We start from the raw sequence: 21,609 nt of genomic DNA, 5'->3' as shown, positions 1-21,609 counted from the left end.
CACAGCAACACGTTGCTCCAGATGTCTTTATTGGGGGCTCGAGCACAGCATGACAGTTGAAGGCATGCAGACAGGGCAGCAGGCCCGGCCTGGGCATGCCTCAGACACACAGGAGGGGTAGCATTAGAAAAGAATGATGGACACCAGGGAGGCCCGAGGGAGGGGCAGAGGCCGTGGCTGAAGGGGTCGCCTGGCCTCTGCTATTGCACGCATCCTCTGGCCACTGGCCAGGAAGTACAGTATTGCAACTGGTCTCCACTTGCCCGAAGCATCCCCTTCTTATACCCCTGAGCCAGATGGGCAGACAGACCCCTTCCCTGCCCGCCTGCCCAGCAGCATCTTTGGAGACGAACAAAGGAGACAGAAGAAAAACAACAAGGACAAAACACAACAAAAAAAACCAAAATGCCCTTCCCCCTCAGTCAAGGACACAGACTGGGATGGAAGAGGCTGCAGGGGAGCCCCTGGAAGTCCCCCCACAACTGGGGCTTGGGGCAGAGGTAGAACCCCAATCTGGGGTGGGGTGGGGCTAGTGGAACAGGGACCCTGGCGGGCAGTCTGGGCCTTTACAGATTTCTATGTGCCACCGGCTGATGGGAGAAACACCCCCAAGAGGGAGTGGCCTGGGATCACCCAGCTAGATGGGCAGCTCCCATGTAGACTTTTCCTGGGACTTTCCACACACCTACCTACCCATACCTCACACACACACACACACACACACACACACACACACACACACACACACAGAGTCAGCAGGAAACAACAAGGAGTTGGACAGGAAAGGGCATAAGGATCTTGGGGTGGGGGAAGGGCTCAAGTAGACAGGCTTACAAGGAAGACAGACCACCACTAATACATGCACTACACACAAGAGTATAGTATGTATGAATATAGATACTATATGTGCATATATATCTCTTCAATGTACACAACAGCAGACCCAGATGGCTCTGGGCCCTGAGGATAGCATGGGAGGGTTTCCAGCAGTCCTGTGCCAACAAGGATGCTTGTCCCAGCAAAAAGATTCTTGTCTGGGTTCCAGAGTTCTGCTAAGCCTCTGGCTTGTTTTCTGTCTGTCTGTCTGTCTCTCGCGCTGGTGCCGCTTTAGGAGAGAGTGAGGACTTCAGCCTGGGCATAGTTGGACGAGAGGGCGTCTTGGCAGGTCTCTGTGTTTAAAGAGCACAGGTGTGAGACACTGGGACGCACGCTTTCGGTTCAACATTGCCTTCTGGGGTGGGCAAGGAGGTCAGCAAAAGAAAAGGGAGAAACAGAAAAAGGACAGATTAGAGGGAGCCAGCTGCTCACCTACAGGCAGCCTGGAACTTGAAGCAGGAGCAGAGCTAGGAGGTGTGGGGGTTCCCCAGGGTTGGGAGGCCAGGAATAGCAGGGACAAGCAGGAATGGGATGAACCCCTAATCACCCCTCTGCCTACTCAGCTCTGGACCAAGCTGCCTCAGCTGACTCTCACTTAGCTTCACACCTGCTAGCTCCACTGGCGGTGGGGGTAAGAGGGACCACAGCTCTGCCTCCTGCCAGGAGGCCAGTAGGGAAAGCTCCTGCCATGTCTATGGACCATGTGTGGACCAAGAGTTCAGTTACTACCAGTCCAACTTGAACTCTCCTCTCCCCCAGAAACAGCTCCAGCTGCTAGCCACCCCCCCCCTTTCGCCCTGGGGCTAGCTCGGTGTCCCAGGAGTCAGTGAAGAAGCACCCAAGGTGTGGTGCCATCTCCACCTAGACAGGAATATTCCCAGGAGCTGGAGAGTGAGTAGCATCAGGCACATGCCAAGCTCAGGGAGGCCTGACTAGGGAGAGAGGGCCAACAATAGCACCTGACTCAGAACATCCCTCGGAAAGCCCTCAGCAGCAACCGAGCCTTGGCCTGGGCCTCCCCTTCTGCTACTTCCTGGGACGCCACACAGGTAAGGCAGGCAGTGTGGCTGCTGAGTCCCAGCTGCACAGCTAGGACAACAGTCCAGTAGGGTTTCAGCTTCCCTCCGAGTCAGTGCTGAGACAAACCCTGAGGTGATCAGATTTGGAATCCAGGGCACAGCCTCTTGTTAATCAGATCTGGCATCTGGACAATACAGCAGCTTCTCTTCACACCAAGGACTGCACAGCTTTCCAAGGGACAGGGCGCTCCCACCTTGGAGCAGTGCTGTGTCTACCTCCTTGAAGGCCCCGGCTACCTCCTTAAGCACTGCCCTTCACCCCAGGAGCCTTCTGGGCATCTGAGGAAATGGGAGACTCTTGTGCCCTGTCTCTGGGAGAGTCACCATTTTCAGGTCCTCCTTCACAGCTCTTCCTGTCTGAAGCCTTGGAGGCTGGGAAGCAGCCTCCAGCATGGGCAGGAACCCCCGGACAGGCGAGGCTAGAAGGCAAGTGTCAAATCTCCCCACTGACTGCTTGCCTGCTCTTAAGGAAAGTGGCTGAGCCCCAGCTGCAGGGAAAGCATCTCGAAATCAAAGCAGAGGAGGCAGTTACAAGGACCAAGGTAAGGGAAAGCAAGATGTGCCCTCAGACTGTAGGGAGGAGAGAGAGGCTTAAGATATAGTGCAGGACCTGGGCCTGGGCAGGCAGCACCCGCTCTCCCAGGGCCGGTGTGCATGTTAGGCCTCATGCTGCCCTTCCTCAGGGCTCTGAGAAGCGTCTGAGAGGAAGCTGGCAGATGGAAGACCCCCTCAATCTTCCCATCAGTTGGGTTCTGTCTGCCTTCCAGAGCCAGGAGGGGAACGTAGGGGGCCCAGCTCCCCTCCAGGCACGAGGGCCTCCAGCCTGGCACTGCTGCATTATGTCGCCCAGGGACATCTGTGCCCACCACAGGGGTGCCGTGAGCATGCCCATCCCCGTGGGAGGCAAGAGCGGGAAGGAGGCGGTGGGTGCCGTGGAAACTTGGGCTCCTGACAACTCGAGGGCTGCCACAGAAATAGCCAGCTTGGTTCCCTGAACCAGAGCGCCAAGTCAGAGGAGAAACACTATGGCACCCACGCCCAGCTACACACCTGGTACCTCATGTCCCCATCAGACCCCAGCCCTGGGTGCCAGGAAGCCCTGCTCACATGCTTGCTTAGCTGTGGGAGGAGGGGCTGCCTGGCACCTGCAACATAACACCCAACGAGGTTTGTGTCCTATTGAGGGACTGTCACAAGAATGCTCCAGAAGGAAATTCTCTTCTCAGCTCTCAGGAGTCATGTCCTCCTTGGGGCAAGCCCTAGGCAGGCAGCATCAATTATGGCAGGATTGGGGCACCCTGGTACCCACTGTGAACAGTTTTCCAGATGGAACACTACCATGTCTGCCAAAGATGAGGATGCCCCTGGCTTCTTACTGCCTGGCCTCCGGCTGAGTACCCGCAGACTGCCTGGCCATGCCTATCTGTGCCCACCCTGGAAGGAGCATGCAGGTACCTCACTCAATAACTCCCTTGACCAAGTTGCATAATCTGACTCTAAAAATGGCCAGGCGCATGGCCCTGATGTCAGGTCTAATTCCCATCAGGTGAAACAGGAAATGTTTTGGCCAAAGTGTTCTTAGTTGCTCCCTGGTCCCAGGGCCCAGCCAGCTACTGGATTGATGAGGACCTGCTGGGGGAGGGGCCGGCTGGCAGGTGAGGCTCCTTGGGAGTGGTGGCAAGAGCAGGTGCAGCAGCACTTCCCCTCAGCTGCCCCTGCTCAAGGTGCACCCCTCTCGCCCATGACTCACCAACATGTTGTGCTCCTGGGCTCGTTAGGTAAATGAATACACTTAATTATAGAAATTAGATGAGTCTCCGGTTCTGGCAGGAAAACACAGCACAGAGGCTGGGTGGGAGCGGCAGGTGACTCAGAAGCAAGGCTGGGAGTTGGAGGGAAGCTAGAGAGGGAGGAAAAATTGTCGCGGAAGCAGAGGAAGCAGTGCGAGAGAAACCGCAGCTCCCGCAGCTCAGAGTGCAGATGGGATGCCGGGTACCGCTGTGGGCAGTCGCCCGCTGAATCCAGGCAGGGAGAGGCCTCCCAGGAGATGAGGGTCACCCTATGCCTAGGCAGCCATCCCCAAGCTGTGCCAAGTCTGAGGTTCCTCCACCTTCTAGGAAGCCCCACATGCGCTGCAGGCGCAAGCTGGAAAACCTCAGGCCTCTTCTGCAGCGCCACTGCCCATGGGCACATTGCCTGCTAGGAGTCCAGCCTCCTTTGTGCCAGCAGCCACGCCCCACACCACAGCCTGCTCACCACCTGAATGGGATGGACAGACAGACAGACAGATGGGCTGTCTGGTTTCTGGATTTTAAGGCCACAAAGCAGGATGATGTAGTTGCCGTGATGACAAATATGAACACAGGCATGATTCTCCAGTGAGACTAAGCAGTCCGAGTGCATTGTGGGCCTTCTCCAGTCAGGCCTGGCTGTGGAGGCTGGCCTATGGGACCCTGAGAGGGAGGCAGGGTTCCAGATGTGCTGGTTCCTGTGGCTCAGAAGAGCTCATCCAGGGTGCAACATAGGGGAACAGCCCTGGGAAAAATCTGCCCCCTGAATGCTCATTCTAGAGAACTGGGTGCTGTGGACAAGACACTTGGGCCAAATCTTTCTGTCCTGGTAGGAGGCCTCCCGTGCTTCCCTGAGGGCCCCAGGAGGGTCAAGGGCAGAGGGAATGTGAGTGTGTCTTTCAGGTGCATGCAGGTGCCAACAGAGTCCAGGTGTCACTAAGGGGCAGAGTGCCTAGGTGATGGGCTGGTGATGGGGGGAAAGGGATGGGAGAGCAAGTGCTTTCTCGGAGAGTAGGGTGAGCTGTACCGCGATGCCAGTGGAGACAGCCCCAGACTGCTTCCAGCCGTTCCGGCTATGTTGTTTAGACTCCGGGACTTGGCACATCCTTGGTGGAGAAAAGGTACAAGGGTCAGGGGATGCAGCTCCCCATCTGATAGCTCCTCGGAACCCTGCAGAGCAGGTGGCCTTGGGCTGGAGTGGAGGAATCAGGCTCCAGGAAGAGGCTTCCTGACACTCTCTAGCCTCTGAGTCACCTGGGCTTCTAAGAAGACTCCAGAGCCCATAGTTGACACACCTGTTTCCTGTGCTATTCCTCCTTCTCCATAGCCCAGCCAGCCACACACACACCTCCCAGCCTTCAACACCAAATTAGCACCTGCCACCTTCCTCCAAGGATGCTGGTGCTAGGCCACATGAGCAGCCCCAGGGCTCTGTGCTGGTAGCAGGAGGAAGTCCAGGTCCACTCCCTCCCTGCTCCCACAGGTAGCCTGGCTGCAAAGAAGTGCAGCCTGGGATAACATAGGGAAAGTTATCGAATGCGCACTGGGAGTTTGGCGCTGTTCATGGCCGTGCTTGCTCAGCAGGGCCTGTTTCCCAGCAACCCACCTGTTCCCTTTCGAAGGTCACTCTAATTGGCTGAGCTGCATGCTTGTTGCCAAGAGGCAGTGTGGAGGCATCTTGAAAATAGAGCAGCCAGGCCCCACAGGCACCCCAAAGAGCCAGGGGGTGAGATACAGGCCCCTGGCTCCAGGACAAGCACGTGCCATCCTTGCCCAGGTACAGCCTGCTCCCAGCAACCTAGGGTCCCCCTGACTTGTGTCTCTAATTGTACCAAGCCCTTCACATCACAGTGCAGGAAACAGGGGCATGCATCTGTTTACTTGAGTCCTACACAGAGATGGGATCTCCAACACTCCACATTTGGGGCTGTCTGCTGAGCAGGCCAGATGTGATGGAGCTACTGCACGTTTGGGGTGGGAGGAGGAGAGAGGGACACATCCAAGGCCTGAGGACTAGAGCATGGAGGTGGCAGGGGGGTGCTATGATCTGTGTGCCCACCCTCTGTAAGCACTTGGCTGGGACTCTCTGGGCCTTCTTCCTGCAGGTGCCATTCAATAGGACACAGATACAGCAAAGTTGGAAAACACTTCTCAGGGGGTGCTGAGGGTCAGGAATGGTCTGGGTAGGCCCTGGGGGCCTGTCTGGCCTAGGCAGCCAGAGTGCTATTTATGAGAACAGAGGTACCACAGGCTACCCCTGTGCCAGCCACTACCCCTGTCTCACTCAACCCAGTCTGGGTCTGGGGTCTAAGGACTATAGACCCCCAGACAAAGCTTTGTTGTGGAGGTTTGCCCTAATGGGCAGACAATTTAGGGTGGGTAGGTCACAGGGCAAGAAAGACAACAGGTGATCTGCACCAGACAGAAGGAAAAGCCAGTCTTGAGATACCAGGTTCTCACCACCAGCTCTCCCATTTCACATCATTTCTCATCCCCGCTTCCAGGCCAGGAATCTCTAGCACCAAGTTCCACTCGTGCCACGCACAGAGGCAGGCCTGGGGCATGGTGGTAGAAGCTCAGCCTCCCTGATCAGCCACCACTCAGCTGCTCCCTTCAACTATGCTAAATCCTGCCCAACACTGCCCAGAGAGGACCCACTCCCGCTGCCCTCCTGGCCCCCCTCTACTTCCAGCTCTATCCCAGAGGGCAGTCACATGCAGGCTGTCCACAGATCCAGGTCAGCCCACCCTCAGCCACAGGACCTGCACAGGATGGGAGGGACAAGAGGGTCCGTGTTGGGCTCTCCAAGGCCCTTACACCTGACTCCTCAAGCTGGTGGGCATCTCCTGGATTTCTTACCTGAGCAAGCCCTAGCTGTGTTTACAGGAGGGTTGCAAGAAATAGCAGGAACCAGAAACAAAGGAGGTAATCAAATCAGATGGGGTGGCAGTGGGGACCCAGGGTCACATGCCCCCTCAAACCTTGTAGTTCTTCCCTGCAGGTACCTAGGGGAGAGCTTGGTGCACCCTTGTAGGGCTACACAAGACCTTTCTCATCTGAGCACTGGGAGCTGAAGGTACCAATTGTAAAAGTGGGGGCACATCCAAGGTAGAGGAGAAGGAGGCCACAGGCTGGGGAGGTGGGGAGCTGAAGCTACATGGGGAGGACTGGGGAGACTCTGCTTTGTGGGGGCTCCCTACCTGTCCAGCCTGGGGAGCCCTACCTTTGCGGACACTGCCATCGGCACAGGCATAGTCCCCGGCGCTGAGCAGGAAGCAAGCCGCTGCCTTCTTGTTCCTGTCTCTGGTGCCTGAGCGGCGCAGGGCTCGACGTTCCTCGGGGGTTGGGGCAGAGGCCAGGGGCTGAGTGAGGCCAGCTCCCTCCTCATCTGACAGCACTGCACTGGCATCGCCATTCTGCTTCGAGTCTAAGGGGGCAGACAAAGAGGAAGCTGCTGAGCCATGGCCTGCGTCTTCCTTGTGGAACTCCTTGGCTCTCTCAGGCTCCAGAGACCCCCACGGGCCTCTTGTCCAACCTGATGTTGGAGAGTGTCACCAGAGGATGCTGTGCTGGCTTTGAAGGTAGCTTCCTGGGGCAGGTGTTGTGGTATAGGTTGCTCCACTTTGCATTCAGCTCCCTGTTAATGCTCTTGGGAAAGCAGCACAGGATGGTCCATGTGCTTGGGTCCCTGTACTCATGTGGGAGACTTAGATGAAGCTTCTGGTTTCATCCAGCCTGGCTCTTGCAACCACTTGGGGAGTAAACCAGCAGATGGAAATCACCCTCCACCCTCTCTCTATGTTACTCTGCCTTTCAAATAAATGAATAAATCTTAAAAGAATATGTTTTTTTAAAAATAGTTTTTTCAGCCTAGGGTATCCTCAGAAGAGTGTAGCAATGGTTGACACTCCCCTGCAGCTGGGAACCCCCCGCCCCCATCTGCCTGCCCATGAGATCAGCCTCAAACAGGTGACAGACACAGCCTCCTCCTAGGGTGTGGCTCAGGTTCACACTGGATGTGTCTTCAATTCCCACAGAGAATGGCTGGCTTGCTGGGTTGAGTGGGTCCCACAGGGTCTCTGCTGTCAAGGGGGTACTCAGCTCCCAAAGTTCCCTGTCTGGACTTGGGGACACAGTGTGGCACAAGCTCCAATTCAGCCTGCCACCATGAGGCGGCAGCAGGTGGAGAAGCTGGGCTCTCGGGTTCAGAGGGGCAGAGACTGCTTGGATTAAAGACAGAGGCCCTGGCATCAGCCAAACCCATGCTTAGAATGACTGAGCTATCAGCCAAGGGTTTGTCTGAGAGAGTCAGAGTCAAGCATACAGTGAGGAACCCATCAAAGAACTTCCACACTCACATGTTAGGATCCTCTCTAACCCTGGGCACCAAGCTTTGGAGAACAGCTCATCCTCACTGGAATATTTATATCCAAGGTGAGGAAGGGGGTGTTACTTCAGTGGGGGGCGAAGTGGAAAGCCCCATAGGTACACAATCCCAGAATGACCCCAGCAGGCATGACGAGCACATGTCAAGAGGCCTCAGGTGTGTCCCGGGTCAGGCACCTCCCCTTGAGAACTAGGCCACCTTGCCTCAGAGCTTGGTCAGGAGCTGTAACCTCAGTCCCCCAGTCTCCAGCCCAGTTTCCTGAAGGCCTGGCATCCAACACGTGCTCACACCAGGGACTTCCATATACCTTCCTCAGGAGCCCAGCCCCCACTTTATAGTCTGGGTGCCTTTTCCGATCCCCAACCCAACTCCACATTGTTGCTTTTCTCCTGACTCAGGTGCAGGCAAGCTTCCATGAACTAGCCTGTCTCATCCTTGAAGGACTGGATTTGGATGGGCAAGATACAGACACCAGCTCCTCTACCTCTCCCATTCCCGGAACCCTCCCCGACCCCGCCAGTTCCCACCATTGTCTGGGCCACTCCCTCCTCGATTCCCTTCTACACTATCCAACCCTTAGCCCTGGACTCCATGGAACCAGAGCTGAACAGAAGGCAGCATCCCACTGCTGTATGTTTTCATATGTATTAGGCCAAGAGACTCCAGACTCGAACATTTAGAGAGAAGTGATTCATGCATTGATGCACCTTGGAGGAACAGCTGTCCTGCTCTCTGGCTAATGGCAGCAGTGCCTGACATCCTTAACTCACTTTCAGCTGCTCACAGCACTGTCACAGCTGACATCCATTTAGGCCTCATCAAAGTCTTGTGGGCAGTGTTCTAACATCTCGCTCCTATTTTATAAGGAGAGGAATCCATGCCCAGAGAGGGCAAGTGACTGGCCTCAGCACACAGGGCCCAATGCCCAGTGGCCCAGACAAGCCTGGACAGCGGGGCTTCTAACACACAGCCCCATGCCCACTCGGGGCACAGCCTGAGGTAGGATCTTCATGCCACAGACCCTGAAGCTGTTAGAAAACCAGAGGGTGGAGAAATGTGGCCTTGTGCTATGCAACGAGGAAGGCACATCTACTTGTGGGGAGACAGCATCATATAGCCTGCTCTCCCAGCCCCAGATCCCAAGGGACCGGGGATTGCTAAGAACTCCCCTTCCTATCCCCCATCTTCCACCTCCCACCCCATTACAGTGGGGGGAAAGGAGTCTCACCTGCCCGCTTCCTCTCCACCATGCCCTCTTCCCGGGCAGGGGGGCTGGCATCGCTGTAGGTGCTGTCCCGTGGTGAGGTCTCCTCCGATTTGCAGTAGACAGGTGACTCGAGCTGGGCTGGCCGGGGCACATGCTTCTTCCGTTTCTTAGGCAGCTTCTGCTTGGCCATGGCCAGGGAGTAGTACATGCCGAAGTTGTTGACAATGACAGGTACGGGCATGGCAATGGTAAGCACACCGGCCAGCGCACACAGCGCCCCCACCAGCATGCCCGACCATGTCTTGGGGTACATGTCCCCGTAGCCCAGCGTTGTCATGGTGACCACAGCCCACCAGAAGCCGATGGGGATGTTTTTGAAGTCGGTGTGGTCGTTGCCCCGTGGGTCGGAGGGCCTAGCGCCAATGCGCTCGGCGTAGTAGATCATGGTGGCGAAGATGAGCACGCCCAGAGCCAGGAAGATGATGAGCAGCAGAAACTCATTGGTGCTGGCGCGCAGCGTGTGACCCAGCACGCGCAGGCCCACAAAGTGGCGGGTGAGCTTGAAGATACGTAAAATACGCACGAAGCGTACGACGCGTAGGAAGCCCAGCACATCGCGAGCAGCCTTGGATGAGAGGCCGCTCAGCCCCACCTCCAGGTAGAAGGGCAGGATGGCCACGAAGTCAATGATGTTGAGCAGGTTCTTGACAAAGTCCAGCGTGTCAGGGCAGCACACGATGCGCACCAGGAACTCCAGCGTGAACCACAGCACACACACACCCTCTATGTAGGTCAGGATGGGCTCGGTCTCCACCTCGCGGCGGAAGCGCACACTGGTGATATTGCCCACCCGGTGGATCTCAGTCACGTTGCGGTCTATGTTGAAGGCCTCGTGAGTCTCCAAGCAGAAGGTGGTGATGGACACCAGGATGAAGAAGAGGGAGGCGAAGGCCACCACCTGCGAGGGGGCAGGAGGAAAGTTAAGGGGGCAGCTTTGCTGACAGGAGTGCCCGGGCACATGTCGAGGACATAGTGGGGTGAAGGGGAGTGGAAGAGAGGAGGGCAGGCAGTTTCTTAGGGCGTGAGGCATGGGATGGAGAGAGAATGAGGGGTGGAACCCCCTCCTCAGACAGCCCTTCTCCATCTTCCAGTCAACATTTCCCAGCTTTTGTCACGCTGCCCTGTGACAGGCAACTGGTCAGAGGACACCTGCTGCTTGCTTGACCTTGCTCAGCCCATCTCTTCCCCATAGGTCATACTTTGGGCCCTGAGCAGACAAACCACCTGGGAACCTTGCTCCCAGGTGACTCCAATGGGACAGTCCATCCAGGACTCTCACAAGCTCTCAGGTGATGCTGTCTGACCCCAACTGGAGAAATGAGTTCTGGGGGAGGTGGTCCTGGACCACAAACCTCTGCTCCCTTGGCAACTGGCTAGAAATGCATGGCTCAGCCCTTTCCCCCACCTTGTTTGAACAAAGCCTCCAGGTAATTCTGATACACACTGAGGTCTGGGATCTGCTCATTTAAGAGGTGCTCTGAGTTGGGGGCTATAAGGCACCCAGGCCTCTTGGTACCTGATGAACTTCTCAGATATAGCTCTGACCATGACCTCCCCAGGCTAAAGGTCTCCTGCCTTTGCCAGCAGGATGTCCCCACTGACTGCCATGACAGCAGTAAGGAATAACTCCAAAAAGGAAGGTGCTAAACATCAACAGAGAAAGACAGGGTGGGCCTCCCAGAAGAGCCAGTGCCACTCCTCCCACTCACCAGTGTTGCCTGGGCCACTGGGCTCCAGAGAGCCAGCCCCACACCTATGAGCACCCGAGGGTGGCAGGGAATAGTAGATCCCGACAGCTGCCAGGCTCTCTGCTAGAATGATGACAGCAGCGCGTGCCAAGGAACGCTGGGCTGAAGTGTCCAAGCATTATGAATGGAGATGAAGTGCGTGTGTAATAACACCAATTAAGGAGCCTTCATCTGCTATTCATGCCATGCCAGTCACCACCAGCACCATGCTGTCCCTGGGGTCCCGTTTCCCACCCCTGCTGCCACTTGCTCTGCCTTGGTGGGTAGGGCTGGGCTCTCTCCCTGAGCAGAAGGCTGAACCTCAACCAGGGGTGAGTGCCATCTGTGGCCCCACGGTCATTTGACAATTCTTCCATCTGCCCCATCCCAACTGCTACCTGCCATGGTCTTTGCCCTGGGAGGGGAGGGCACACCTTGCCCTCAGTGCTGCCAAAGGCCAGTAGAGCAAGGACACTGAGCCCCAGTCCTTCTGGGGCACCTGGGGCAGGATCAGGTCTGATGAGTGAACTTGGGGCATGAACATTTGTCAGGGATCACCCTGGCTGGCACTGAGAGGCTCCGTGACTTTCAAGTAGGTCAATTCACAGGCCCAGGGAGGGAAGTTGTCCCCACCCAAACACTGGATCTTCTTTCTGGTCAGCCCCCAAATGCCTGCTGTTTTACTCTTGGAGATGTGTACCTGGGACTTAGGACAGATTCCCCATCATTTGCTGTGGACTTGGACAGATTGGTCAGAAAAGCAGCAGGAAGAAGGCTGGGATGGAGGTTGGACCACAGCCACAGGTTCCCTGTTTTACAACTTTGCTTGCTTCTTCTCCCACCTGCTTCTTCCCATGCAGGTACATTTCCAGTTCCTTGTCAGGCCTCAACTTTCCTCCCCTGGAAAATGGGCTGCTACAACAACTCAGGCCATGTGGGTATCTTGAGGCAAATGACTCCAGCTGGTGGGCTCACCTTCCATGGCCATCCCCAGAGAAGAACTGGTAAAAGCACCTTTTGGGGGGATCCCAGCAGCAGAGGGGTAGTTGGGGCTGAGGGGTGAGAACAGCATATCCCAGTTCTGCCAGGAAGCATGGCAAGCCAAACAGTTGGTTGCTCGCTCACTCTCCAGGGAAAAGCTAGCCAGGAGAGCTGGTTCATCTGGGAGCCCAAGCACGAGGTTAATTAGTGACTCGGAAAAACAAGTCCAGGAAGAGTTGCCAAGGGGCTGAGCACAGGGCGCAGAGGGGGAGGGGATAATGTGGTGCCAGCTACCCTCTGACTGTGGACCCAAGGAGCCTGCCTCCTGCCTCACTGTCACAGAACCCTCCCCTCCCCCAACCACAAAACACTGAAATCATCCCAGGTACCAACTTGCATCCCACACATGCACCCTCATAGAGGATGAGGGTAGCTAAAGGGTGGCCTCCTGGACTTGCTTTTCTGGGGAACAGAAACCCAAGTGAGGGCATCTACATCCTCAGGATCCAACCTGGGCCAGCTTGACTCAGTGCTTGTCCCCGTTGGAACAAGTAAGGAAGTCCTACTGGCCAACCGATGGCAACTCAGGTCTCTCCATGGCTGGGCAACAGGTGCCACATAGGCCCAGGGACCCCTCGGTCCCTGCAGGGACAGAGTGGGTGCCCACCGAGGGTAGAATCAAAGGATCCCAAGGTTCTAGATCCCTTTCCAGGGTCCAAGTTACTCCTCCCCACTCCCCCGGAAGTTATTCCCCAGATGGAACTGTTGCTAGATGCTTACCATGCTTACCGTGCATATGGGCAGGGACACTGGCTGCTGGCCTTCTCAGCTCCCTTGACTGGGAGTGTCCTAGGACACACCAGAGCCCAGATAAGAGGGGCCTGCAGCAATACCACCCTGTCTAGCACCCCACCCAACTATGCTGCAGAGCAAGTGGCCATGTGCATCATGGCCCCTCAGGGCAGAAGAGGAGCCTGGGCAAGATACCTCAGCCCCGTCTGACTGCCTGGGTCCTCCTCCTGGCCGTGTCACTCAAACCAGGCTGGAAGAGAGGAGCACTTCCAGGCTATTTGCTCAATCCACCAAGTGGTCAACACTGGCACCTCCCACTAGCACACAGGGGCACTTCAGTCATGGATGAGCTTCTGTGTGATGCACAGAAAGTGTTTGGTGGGGAGGCTCTGCATGCAACTGCATCAGAGCCAATATCTCAATCTCTTCTCTGTGTCCTGCTTTCCAGGCACTAACACATGTCAGAGGGGTGTGTCCTCCAAAAGTGCAGGTGCCTTCATGACCAGCCCTGTCCTAGGGTGTCACATACACTTCTGCTACAAACTGCCCTGGGGAGTTGTTTAAGCCTCTCTGGGCCTTAGGGTCTCCAGCTATGAAGCAGAAAACTGAGTGCCTACTATGTGCCAGATATAGTGCTGGGTAAGAGGAACAAACACCACAGATAACAGCTCTGCACCTTGCACCTTAAATTCTAGTGCATACAGAACGGCATGTCAAACGATGTGAGGGTTGGGAAATAAGGACTTTAAGAGTCATGGAACTGGGCCCAGCGTGGTAGCCTAGTGACTAAAGTCCTCGCCTTGCATGCGCTGGGATACCATAGGGGTACCGGTTCATATCCCAGCTGCTCCACTTCCCATCCAACTCCCTGCTTGTAGCCTGGGAAAGCAGTAGTGGATGGCCCAAAGCCTTAGGACTCTGAACCCATGTCAAAGACCTAGAGGAAGCTCCTGGCTCCTGGCTCTGGATCAGCTCATCTCTGGCTGTTGCAGACACTTGGGGAGTGAACCAGTGGATGGAAGATCTTTCTCTCTGGCTCTTCTTCTCTCTGTAAATCTGACTTTCCATTTTAAAAAGTCATGAAGATATTCCAAACAGAGTGGTTAGGTGAGATCACAATGACAAGGGGACATTTAAGCAGTGCCCTAAAGGAGTAAGTCACAGAAGACTCAGAAGAGTCTGGGGCGGGGGGGTAAGAATAGGTCAAGCAAAAGCCCTGAGACATGGTGTTAGGTGAGTGAACTGGGAATATTGGACTGAATGGCCAAGCAGTTCAATGCTCCTTGGGTGCCTTGGGTTCAAGTCCTGGCTCCATGTCTATTTTTAAAAGATTATTTGTTTTTATTTGAAAGGCCTATTTTACAGAGAAAGAATGAGTGGTCTTTTATCTGCTGGTTCGCTCTCCAAATAGCTACAATGGCCCAGGCTGAGCTGATCCAAAGCTGGGAAGCAGGAGCTCCTTCTAGGTCTCACAAGCAGTGCAGGGTCCCAAGGCTTTGGGCCATCCTCAACTGCTTTCCCAGGCCACAGGCAGGGAGCTTGATGGGAAACGGAGCTGCCGGGACACAAATCAGCACCCATATAGAATGTTGGTGCCACAGGGTAGAGGATTAGCCTCTTCCCCCACCCCTGATTCCAGTTGCCTGCTAATATGCACCCTGGGAGGCACCAGGTGATGGCTCAACTAGTTGGGTCCCTGCCCCCAAGTGGCAGACTCAGATTAAATTCTGGGCTGCTGGTTTCAGCAGGGCCCAGCTCCAGCTGTGATAGATTGCAGTGAGCCAGCAGAATTGAGATCTCTCTCCAAGAGGTGTGTCTCCTTCTCAGGGTTGCTCGGAGGATGGGAAAACATGCTGCTTGTACAACTAAGCACACAGCCTAGCACATTCTGGGCATGTGGCACAGGCTGAGTCCAGGGGATCGGTGACAGACACCAATCACGGGGAACTGACTACAATCAGCGGGGGCAGGGGAGGGGAGCCCGAGGAAGGCAGGCCAGGGAGACAGATGGACGATAAACAGAAGGAGACTCATTCCCCAAAACCTATATTAAGGATGGAGTGTAGGAGAAGGGAGAATCGAGAACACAGCCAGCCAGAGACACTTGCAGAGGAAGATCTGTGGGGGTAGGGTGAGGGGTTGAGGCTTGGTGGGAGGGGGAGTAGGGAGACTCCAGCTCCTCAAAGGGGCTGCATAGGCAGTGGGGTAGCCCCTGGCTGGGGGGGAACAACAGGCAGGAGAGGAGGCAGCAAGCCAAGGAAGACAACCCAGAGCCTAACTGCGCTAAAGTACAAGGAGCTGCACCAAAACCCAGATGCTCTCCTCCCCAGGTTGCCCAGGAGCAACAGCACCTGGCCCTCACACCCTCAGCCAGAACTCTCTGGCCCCAGGGCCGAGGGCCAGCCCCTTCACCTGTTCACCCTCTGGGTAGCTGGCCCTTGGGGCCTTCTCAGGGCTGCTGGGCTGCCCAAAGCTGTGGCAGCTTATCCATGGGAGGGATGCAGCCAGCCCAAATCACTGCCCAAGGACCCACTATCCCAGCAAATGGAATCCCTCAGCAACCCATGCTGTCCTGGTTCTTTTCAGCCTGACCTCCTGACCAGGAATTTCTCCTTTTCCCCTCATTCTACAGGGCTTAACGCTACCCACATGGAAATTGTATTCATTCATATATTAATTGTTAGCCTAACTCCTCCTAAAAATCAGCCATTAGAGCCAAGTCATTATCCCACCTAGCTCAAGTTCCAAGCCTCACTGGGGCTGCCTTGTGCATACTGGTGAAGGTCATGGCCCTCTCCTCTTCACCTCCCATTAAACTGTATGTTTTCTCTCTATCATGGTACCTCTCGGGATCCACTCTGTATTAACGCTACTGCCTCTTGTCATCTAATTTCCTTTATCTGCCAAGCACAATGCCCTAACCTGGCTCTCTTCAGGAGCAGGGGCCACTTCTGACTCTAGCATGCAGGATGTGCTCTGTTTGTTGAATGTCTGCTCCCTCTCCTAGTCCTGGGAGCTGGGGCAGAGGCACAGTGATGAAGGATCATCAGGTCCACAGACTGAGGCAACAAGGGTGTACTTCCGTGGCTGTCCAGGATGGACCAAGCTCACTTCCTGATGTGCCCCCCCTGCCCCACCTCCAGGGGCTGGGGGGACCACTCCACGCCTGTAGACAACCTGAGGCCTGGCCAGGAGCCATGCAGCCTGCTGGTACTGCCTGAACATGTTCCTGCTCCCAGCATATACAAGACTGTCCATGGGTGGAGGTGCAGGCTCTTGACTGCTGCTGCCTTCTCTTTCCCCCAGTCTCCAAAATAGACCAAGTGTCTTCCTCCCCCCCGCCCCCCCACACCCCTCCCCACATGGTGATAAACACAAACACCTCATCATCCAGAGACAAGATGCTCAGACACAAATGCTGATCTGCTCACAACAGGAGAGGGAAAAAAAGAAATGCAGGAAAAACAAAAAAACCTGGGAGGTTGCCTGAGGGCAGGGTCTTTCCAGGGTGCCCAAGAAAGAGGTTCCCTGAGAAGGACATGCCCCAACACCACTCTGCATCAGGCTGACACTGCCCTCCTGAGAGGCTGACAGAGGCTGGGCATAGCTCAGATTCCTGGCTAACTCTAGTTCAGAAGCCCTGGGTCAGCAAGCCCCTACCCTGACTCCAGAGCCAATGGGGACCACCACCTGGCTAGTCGCCAGACAGTGCCTGGACCAAAGAAGCCAGGGGCCTTGAGCAGGCGGGACTAGAGCTCTGCATTTCTTTCCTAGAAAGCTGTGATTCCATCTCTACCAACTGAGAAACCTGCATCTCTCTTTTTCCTTCCTAGGAAGGTTAGTGGGAAAGGTCAGACTCCAGGCATTCTACAGTGAGGAGAGGCAAGGGAAGGGTTAAGAGGTGGGCACAGGAGGAAGCTGTCCATCAAGGGGCCACATACAAGCCCCCACCCCCCAGAAGCCAGAGACAGCAGTGGGAGCCAGTCTCAGGCTCATGAGAGGTGAGCCTGGATGTTGGCTCTACCCCTAGTAAGCCTCAGTTTCCTTCTCGGTGGATTGAGCAGCTGGTGGAAGAAGGCAGAGGCTGAGCCTCCAATACATGGCAGGTGCCAAATCAAGGTGAAAACCCAGCTCGGGTTGCACTCCCAATGGATGTGGGGGGCGGGGAATGGAAGGAAAGATCTGGAGGTCACCTTGGGAACAAAACTGTGGGAAAACCCATCCAGGAAGCATTTCTGCTGGTGGAAAGGGGACCTAATTCTCATTAGGGTGCCAGGGAGGCCGGGGTGGAGGAGTGGGATTATGTCCTGGCAGGCATTCATCAGGCTTTCCCATTATCTGATCTCAGGAAAGGAGCATCCTAGAGCTGCATGTGCTGCCAGCTCCTGCTGTCCCTCAGCCTGTCCCATGCAGCAGACAGTGGGTAGGTGGAAAGAGGCCTTAGACCAAGGACCACGGAGGCACCTGCCCAAGGCTGGGCCATAGCAGAGGGAGCAAGGGTGCACGGCCAGTCAGCCTGGGAGGCTGCCTGATGTGGGAGCAGCGCTCGGCCGGGCCCGTAGCTAGGCAACAGGCCCTCTGAATGAGCTCAGTGCACCTTGCATGAGTCTGTTGGGCTCCTGGCACAACACCCTGCTCAAGTGACAGGGCCACTGCATGTGTAGCCACCTCAGGGCTGCTCCCCTGCCCTTATTTACCTTCCTTGTTTGATATCACAGACAGGCTCAGTACCCTGCACTGCTGTAGGCCCCTCCATGGAGGCAGCAGCTGGAAGGGAGGGAAGAGGTACACTCATGCCCAGGTCATCAGGGCTGCAAGGCGAAGGACAATACGAAGGACAGGGAGCCTGGCTCCCCTGCAGGGCACCGTGCCCTCAAGGCCTTGAAGAGTCACTGAGCTCAGTGTCTCTTCTGATGTCTGCATCTGCTCCTGGGGTTTCTGATGTTATGCCCAAGAGGTACAAAACCTCAGGACACATCCTAGAGCAGAATAAGATACCCACCTCCTTCCCAGCCAAAAAACAGCCACATTCAGCAGGAAGAGCAGACAGTGGTCACTCCATGAGCAAAGGGCTGAGAGTCGGACAGCCCAGCTAGGAGTCAGAACCCCGCCACTCCACAGCCATGGGCGCTCAGGCAAGCCTCACTGCTCAGTAGCAGTACTGGCCTGTCTGAAATGTCCTGGGAGGATCAGAAGGTCAAGTGTCCCCAGCCAAGCACACTGCATGGGATTGGCTCAATAAAGAGCAAGGAACCATTCATTTTTATGAACATGAATTCTCACTTGCATGTCCCAAGAGCAGCTGGGGCCTGCCCCTTGCTTGTGTGCCTCAGCAGTAAGCAAGTCCTGTTTGGGCACCCGTGCCAGCCAGAGCTCCATGCAGCTGTTCCCATCTGTACTAAATCAGGAGGTGGGGAGTTGGGGTGTTTGGCCGCCTTTGCTTACTGGGTAAGTGTCTCTGGCAGGAAACCCGATGTGTCCAAATCCCGGCCTCTGCCCTGGCAAATGGAAGAATGAACTCTGCTCTGTCCCACACTTCAGACCTCAATGGGAATGCTTGAGCTAATGAAATTCCATGTCAGAAGGGCATCCTGGACAGCAGTGGGCACACCCAGGCTCACTCAGACGGGTCCTGCTTGGCAGCAAGCTGAACAGAAAACAAACTCGCTGAAGAGGACAGCCCCTGGGATTCTCCAAGGGGAAGAACAGAGCAGGTGACAAGGCCCCAGGGATGCCAGAATGCTCAGAAAGAGGGCCCCACTCCCTCATCACCTCCTCTTCTTCCTGTCTCCCTTATCTGTTCCCCTTTCCTATCTCTGTCCAGCCCAATCAGCCTCCCCATACACCCTGCAACTTGGTAAGTGGTTGGGTACCTCCCCTACTGCACACAGCTGAGAACTCAGTCTAGCAGGACTAGTTGAGCTATATGAGGGACCCCCCTGAAACCTGGGCTGGGGGAAGGCCCTTTCTGAGCTGGCCTCAGGGCTGCAAAGCCCAGACAGGTGGCCCTAGCTTGCTTTCACTCTAGAGAAAGATCCTTGCTTTCCAGCCATCGCCTGCATCCCTGCCTGGCTCCCTATAGCCCCCAAGACCTCTGCTCCTCCCTCCTCTTCCAGGCAGGAGCTGCATCTGCCCTCCTCTGGCATTTGTGTCTGCGGAGATTCTCTTTGCAGCCTCACTTGCCTACCCCTCCCTCTCCTGGGTGGGCAAGTGGAATTTTTCCTCCCAGGGTCAGGGGAGCTGGCACAGAGGGTCCTGAGGAGGAAGGGGGATGAGGCAGACTCTGAGATTATTGTCATGAAAACCTTGGATGCCACAGGGATCATGGCTGTTGTGGCGGGATCCCCAGACCAAACCAATCACAAAGCTCTATTCCGCTTCTCAGGCAGACAGAGGCGGTGAGATCAAACACCAGCCCCAGGGTTTTCATTTCCAACCATTCTCCAGCCATCCAGACCCTGCCCAAACAAAATAGGGTGCAGCACCACCTCTAAGTCCCCTTCTACGTAGAGGGGTTAAGGGGAAGTGGATGAGCATGAAGAGGGGGTAAGGGAAGGGAAGGGCAACCTGCCTAATCAACCACTGCTCCCCTACCTCTTCCCTGTACTCGCATTCCAAGCAGTAACCTGAACCAGGGCTTTCTGGAAAGCCAGTGTAGGCTGTAGCAGAAAGCAAAGCAGCAGCACAAAGCTGGTACCACCACCGGGAAGCCTGCGGCTGGCCACCAGGCGTGGAAGCTGGAAAGGCAGAGGATGTATGGCTCTTCCTAACTCTCCCCTTTACCCTACTGTGGCCAGGACATTGCAGGTGCGCTAGCAGGAGGCAGGGGCGGGGTGGGGAGGGCGGTGGAGGTGGTGGTGCCATGCACACTCCCTAGAAGAAGGCCTCTCAGGGCCCTGGACACAGGCCTGGGTTCTGATGTGCACTCAGCCTCCTGCGTGCTGCTGAAGGCCTATAAGCCCTGGCCCCTCCGCTAAAAACAAACAAGAAGCATGGTGTGAATGCAGTGGCACCCTGGTTGGGGGGGCTCTGTCTCCCCAGCAGAAGGCCAACTTCTAGCTCTCCTGGATTGCCACCCGGTTGAAGGTGGGGCTGGCCTGGGTGGATCAACGAAGGGTGTGGTGGAGGAGCTGGACCGAGGGCACCCCCCCCTCCCAACTTGCTTGGAGGGGATGCAGCAAAGCAGACAGCTGGGATGGGGCCGAGTAGTAAGTCAGGTGCGTTCACCCTCCCTATGGCGCGTGCAGAGACAGGGAACTGCAGGGTGCTGTGGCCCCTGATGCCTCTCACCCACACTAGGCCATGTGCCCCTGAACTCTGTCACTCACCCTGGCTGCCCGGGAAGAGTAGGGGTCCTCGAAGAGCGCCCACATACGGGGTTGCCAGCCACGGCAGCTCCCGGACCCGGAGCCAGGCCCCGCACCTCCCTCATGAGGACCCAGGCGCTGAAGGGCCAACTCGCGCTCCTCATCGCCGGCCTCCTCTCCAGGACCCGCGCCGCCACCGCCACCGCCACCTCCTCCGTCCGGGCTTTCGAAGATGTCGAGCGCCTCCTCGGCGTCGCGATGCTGCCTGTAGGTCATCCAGCAGCAGGGCTCCACGTCGGTCTCATCGATGCCCCAGAAGGTGAGCTCCTCCTCGAAGAGCGGCCCGCACACGTCGGCGGGGCAGTGCAGCTTGCCGGTGCGGTAGTAGTTGAGCACGTAGGCGAAGACGCCGGGGTGCCGGTCGAAGAAGAACTCGCAGCCTCCGCCCCCGCTGCCGCCCGCGCCTCCACAGCCGCCGCCATCCGACTCAGGCCGGCCCCCGCCGTCGGGATCGGCCAGCCAGGCGAGGCGGGTGCCCGGCAGGGTGCGCAGGGTGCTGCGGTAGGTCTCATGTCGCGTGCCGCCCACGTTGATGATGATCTTCTCCGACGCCTCGCCCTTGGCCATCTCCTCCTTCAGACATGTTTTGGACGGAGGCTTGTTCCCCGACTTACGCCCGCGGTAGGAGGAGACACACACCGAGCTGATCATAAGAAGCGCTGCGGGGCTCCGGCTTGGGGCGGCCGCTACCCTCCAAACACCCTTCCCGAGGAGGCAGCGTCAGGCAGGGGAGTGGGAGGAGACCAGGAGGAGGAGGAGGAGGAGGAGGCAGCGGTCCCTCAGCGGAGTGGCTTTGCTCCTGCCTCTCTCCCCCCGGGGCGCTGAGCGGGAGGAGTTGGGTTTCTCGGATGCACAGGTGGTTGGGGTTTGGGAAGGCAGAGCCGGGGAGGGAGGCAGGAGAGGACACGCTCCCGGGCTAGGACGGTTCACACAGACACTGGGGCCCGAGGACACGCCCCCTTGCTGCCCCCTCCCCCAGGAGACTGGAAAGCGCACAGTCCCAGCGCCCTGCTAGGGTCCGGGGCACGCGCGCGCTCACACTCACGCGGGCCACCGTCCAGCTCCTAGACCGCGCCAAGCCCGGTAGCGGCCGATTTCCCCGCGGCGGCGGCAGCGCAGCAACAAGTCCTCAGGGCGGCTGCCGGGGCCAGCCAACGTTCTCACGGCAGCCGGCGCTCCTCTGGCCCGGGCTGTGTGTGGTCAACACGAGGTGGCGGCGGCGGCATGTGGCCTCTTCCCCCCATTCATAAATCCAGCGGAGGGCACGGATGCCGGGCGGGGCTGCGCCGAGCGCGGCGGACCGGCGGGCGGGGACTGCGCAGGGCGAGGCGGCAGCAGGAAAA

At 56.9% G+C, this 21,609-nt stretch overlaps 1 protein-coding gene across 2 annotated transcripts; it reads right to left on the bottom strand.

The window, feature by feature from the left end:
* Nucleotides 1–1,107: 1,107 nt before the first annotated feature.
* Nucleotides 1,108–20,917, bottom strand: KCNC4 (potassium voltage-gated channel subfamily C member 4). 2 transcript variants are annotated; one of them, XM_040998792.1, is made up of 4 exons: nt 20,228–20,917; nt 9,361–10,297; nt 6,969–7,172; nt 1,108–1,169 (listed from the first exon to the last, which is right to left on the bottom strand). In XM_040998792.1, the coding sequence occupies exons 1-4, from the start codon at nt 20,915–20,917 to the stop codon at nt 1,108–1,110; spliced, it is 1,893 nt and encodes a 630-aa protein (XP_040854726.1). The 2 variants fall into 2 exon arrangements, with proteins under 2 accessions (XP_040854726.1, XP_040854727.1); XM_040998793.1 differs by lacking the exon at nt 1,108–1,169 and adding an exon at nt 1,176–1,231.
* Between the last annotated feature and the right edge of the window lie 692 nt (nt 20,918–21,609).

Source organism: Ochotona curzoniae, unplaced genomic scaffold, assembly GCF_017591425.1.
Source record: "Ochotona curzoniae isolate NIBS_2020 unplaced genomic scaffold, NIBS_Ocur_1.0 scaffold_1037, whole genome shotgun sequence".
In the NCBI taxonomy this organism is placed as follows: Eukaryota; Metazoa; Chordata; class Mammalia; order Lagomorpha; family Ochotonidae; genus Ochotona; species Ochotona curzoniae.
The sequence above is the reverse complement of the archived record's forward strand: the minus strand, read 5'-3'. Positions and strand labels throughout refer to the sequence as shown.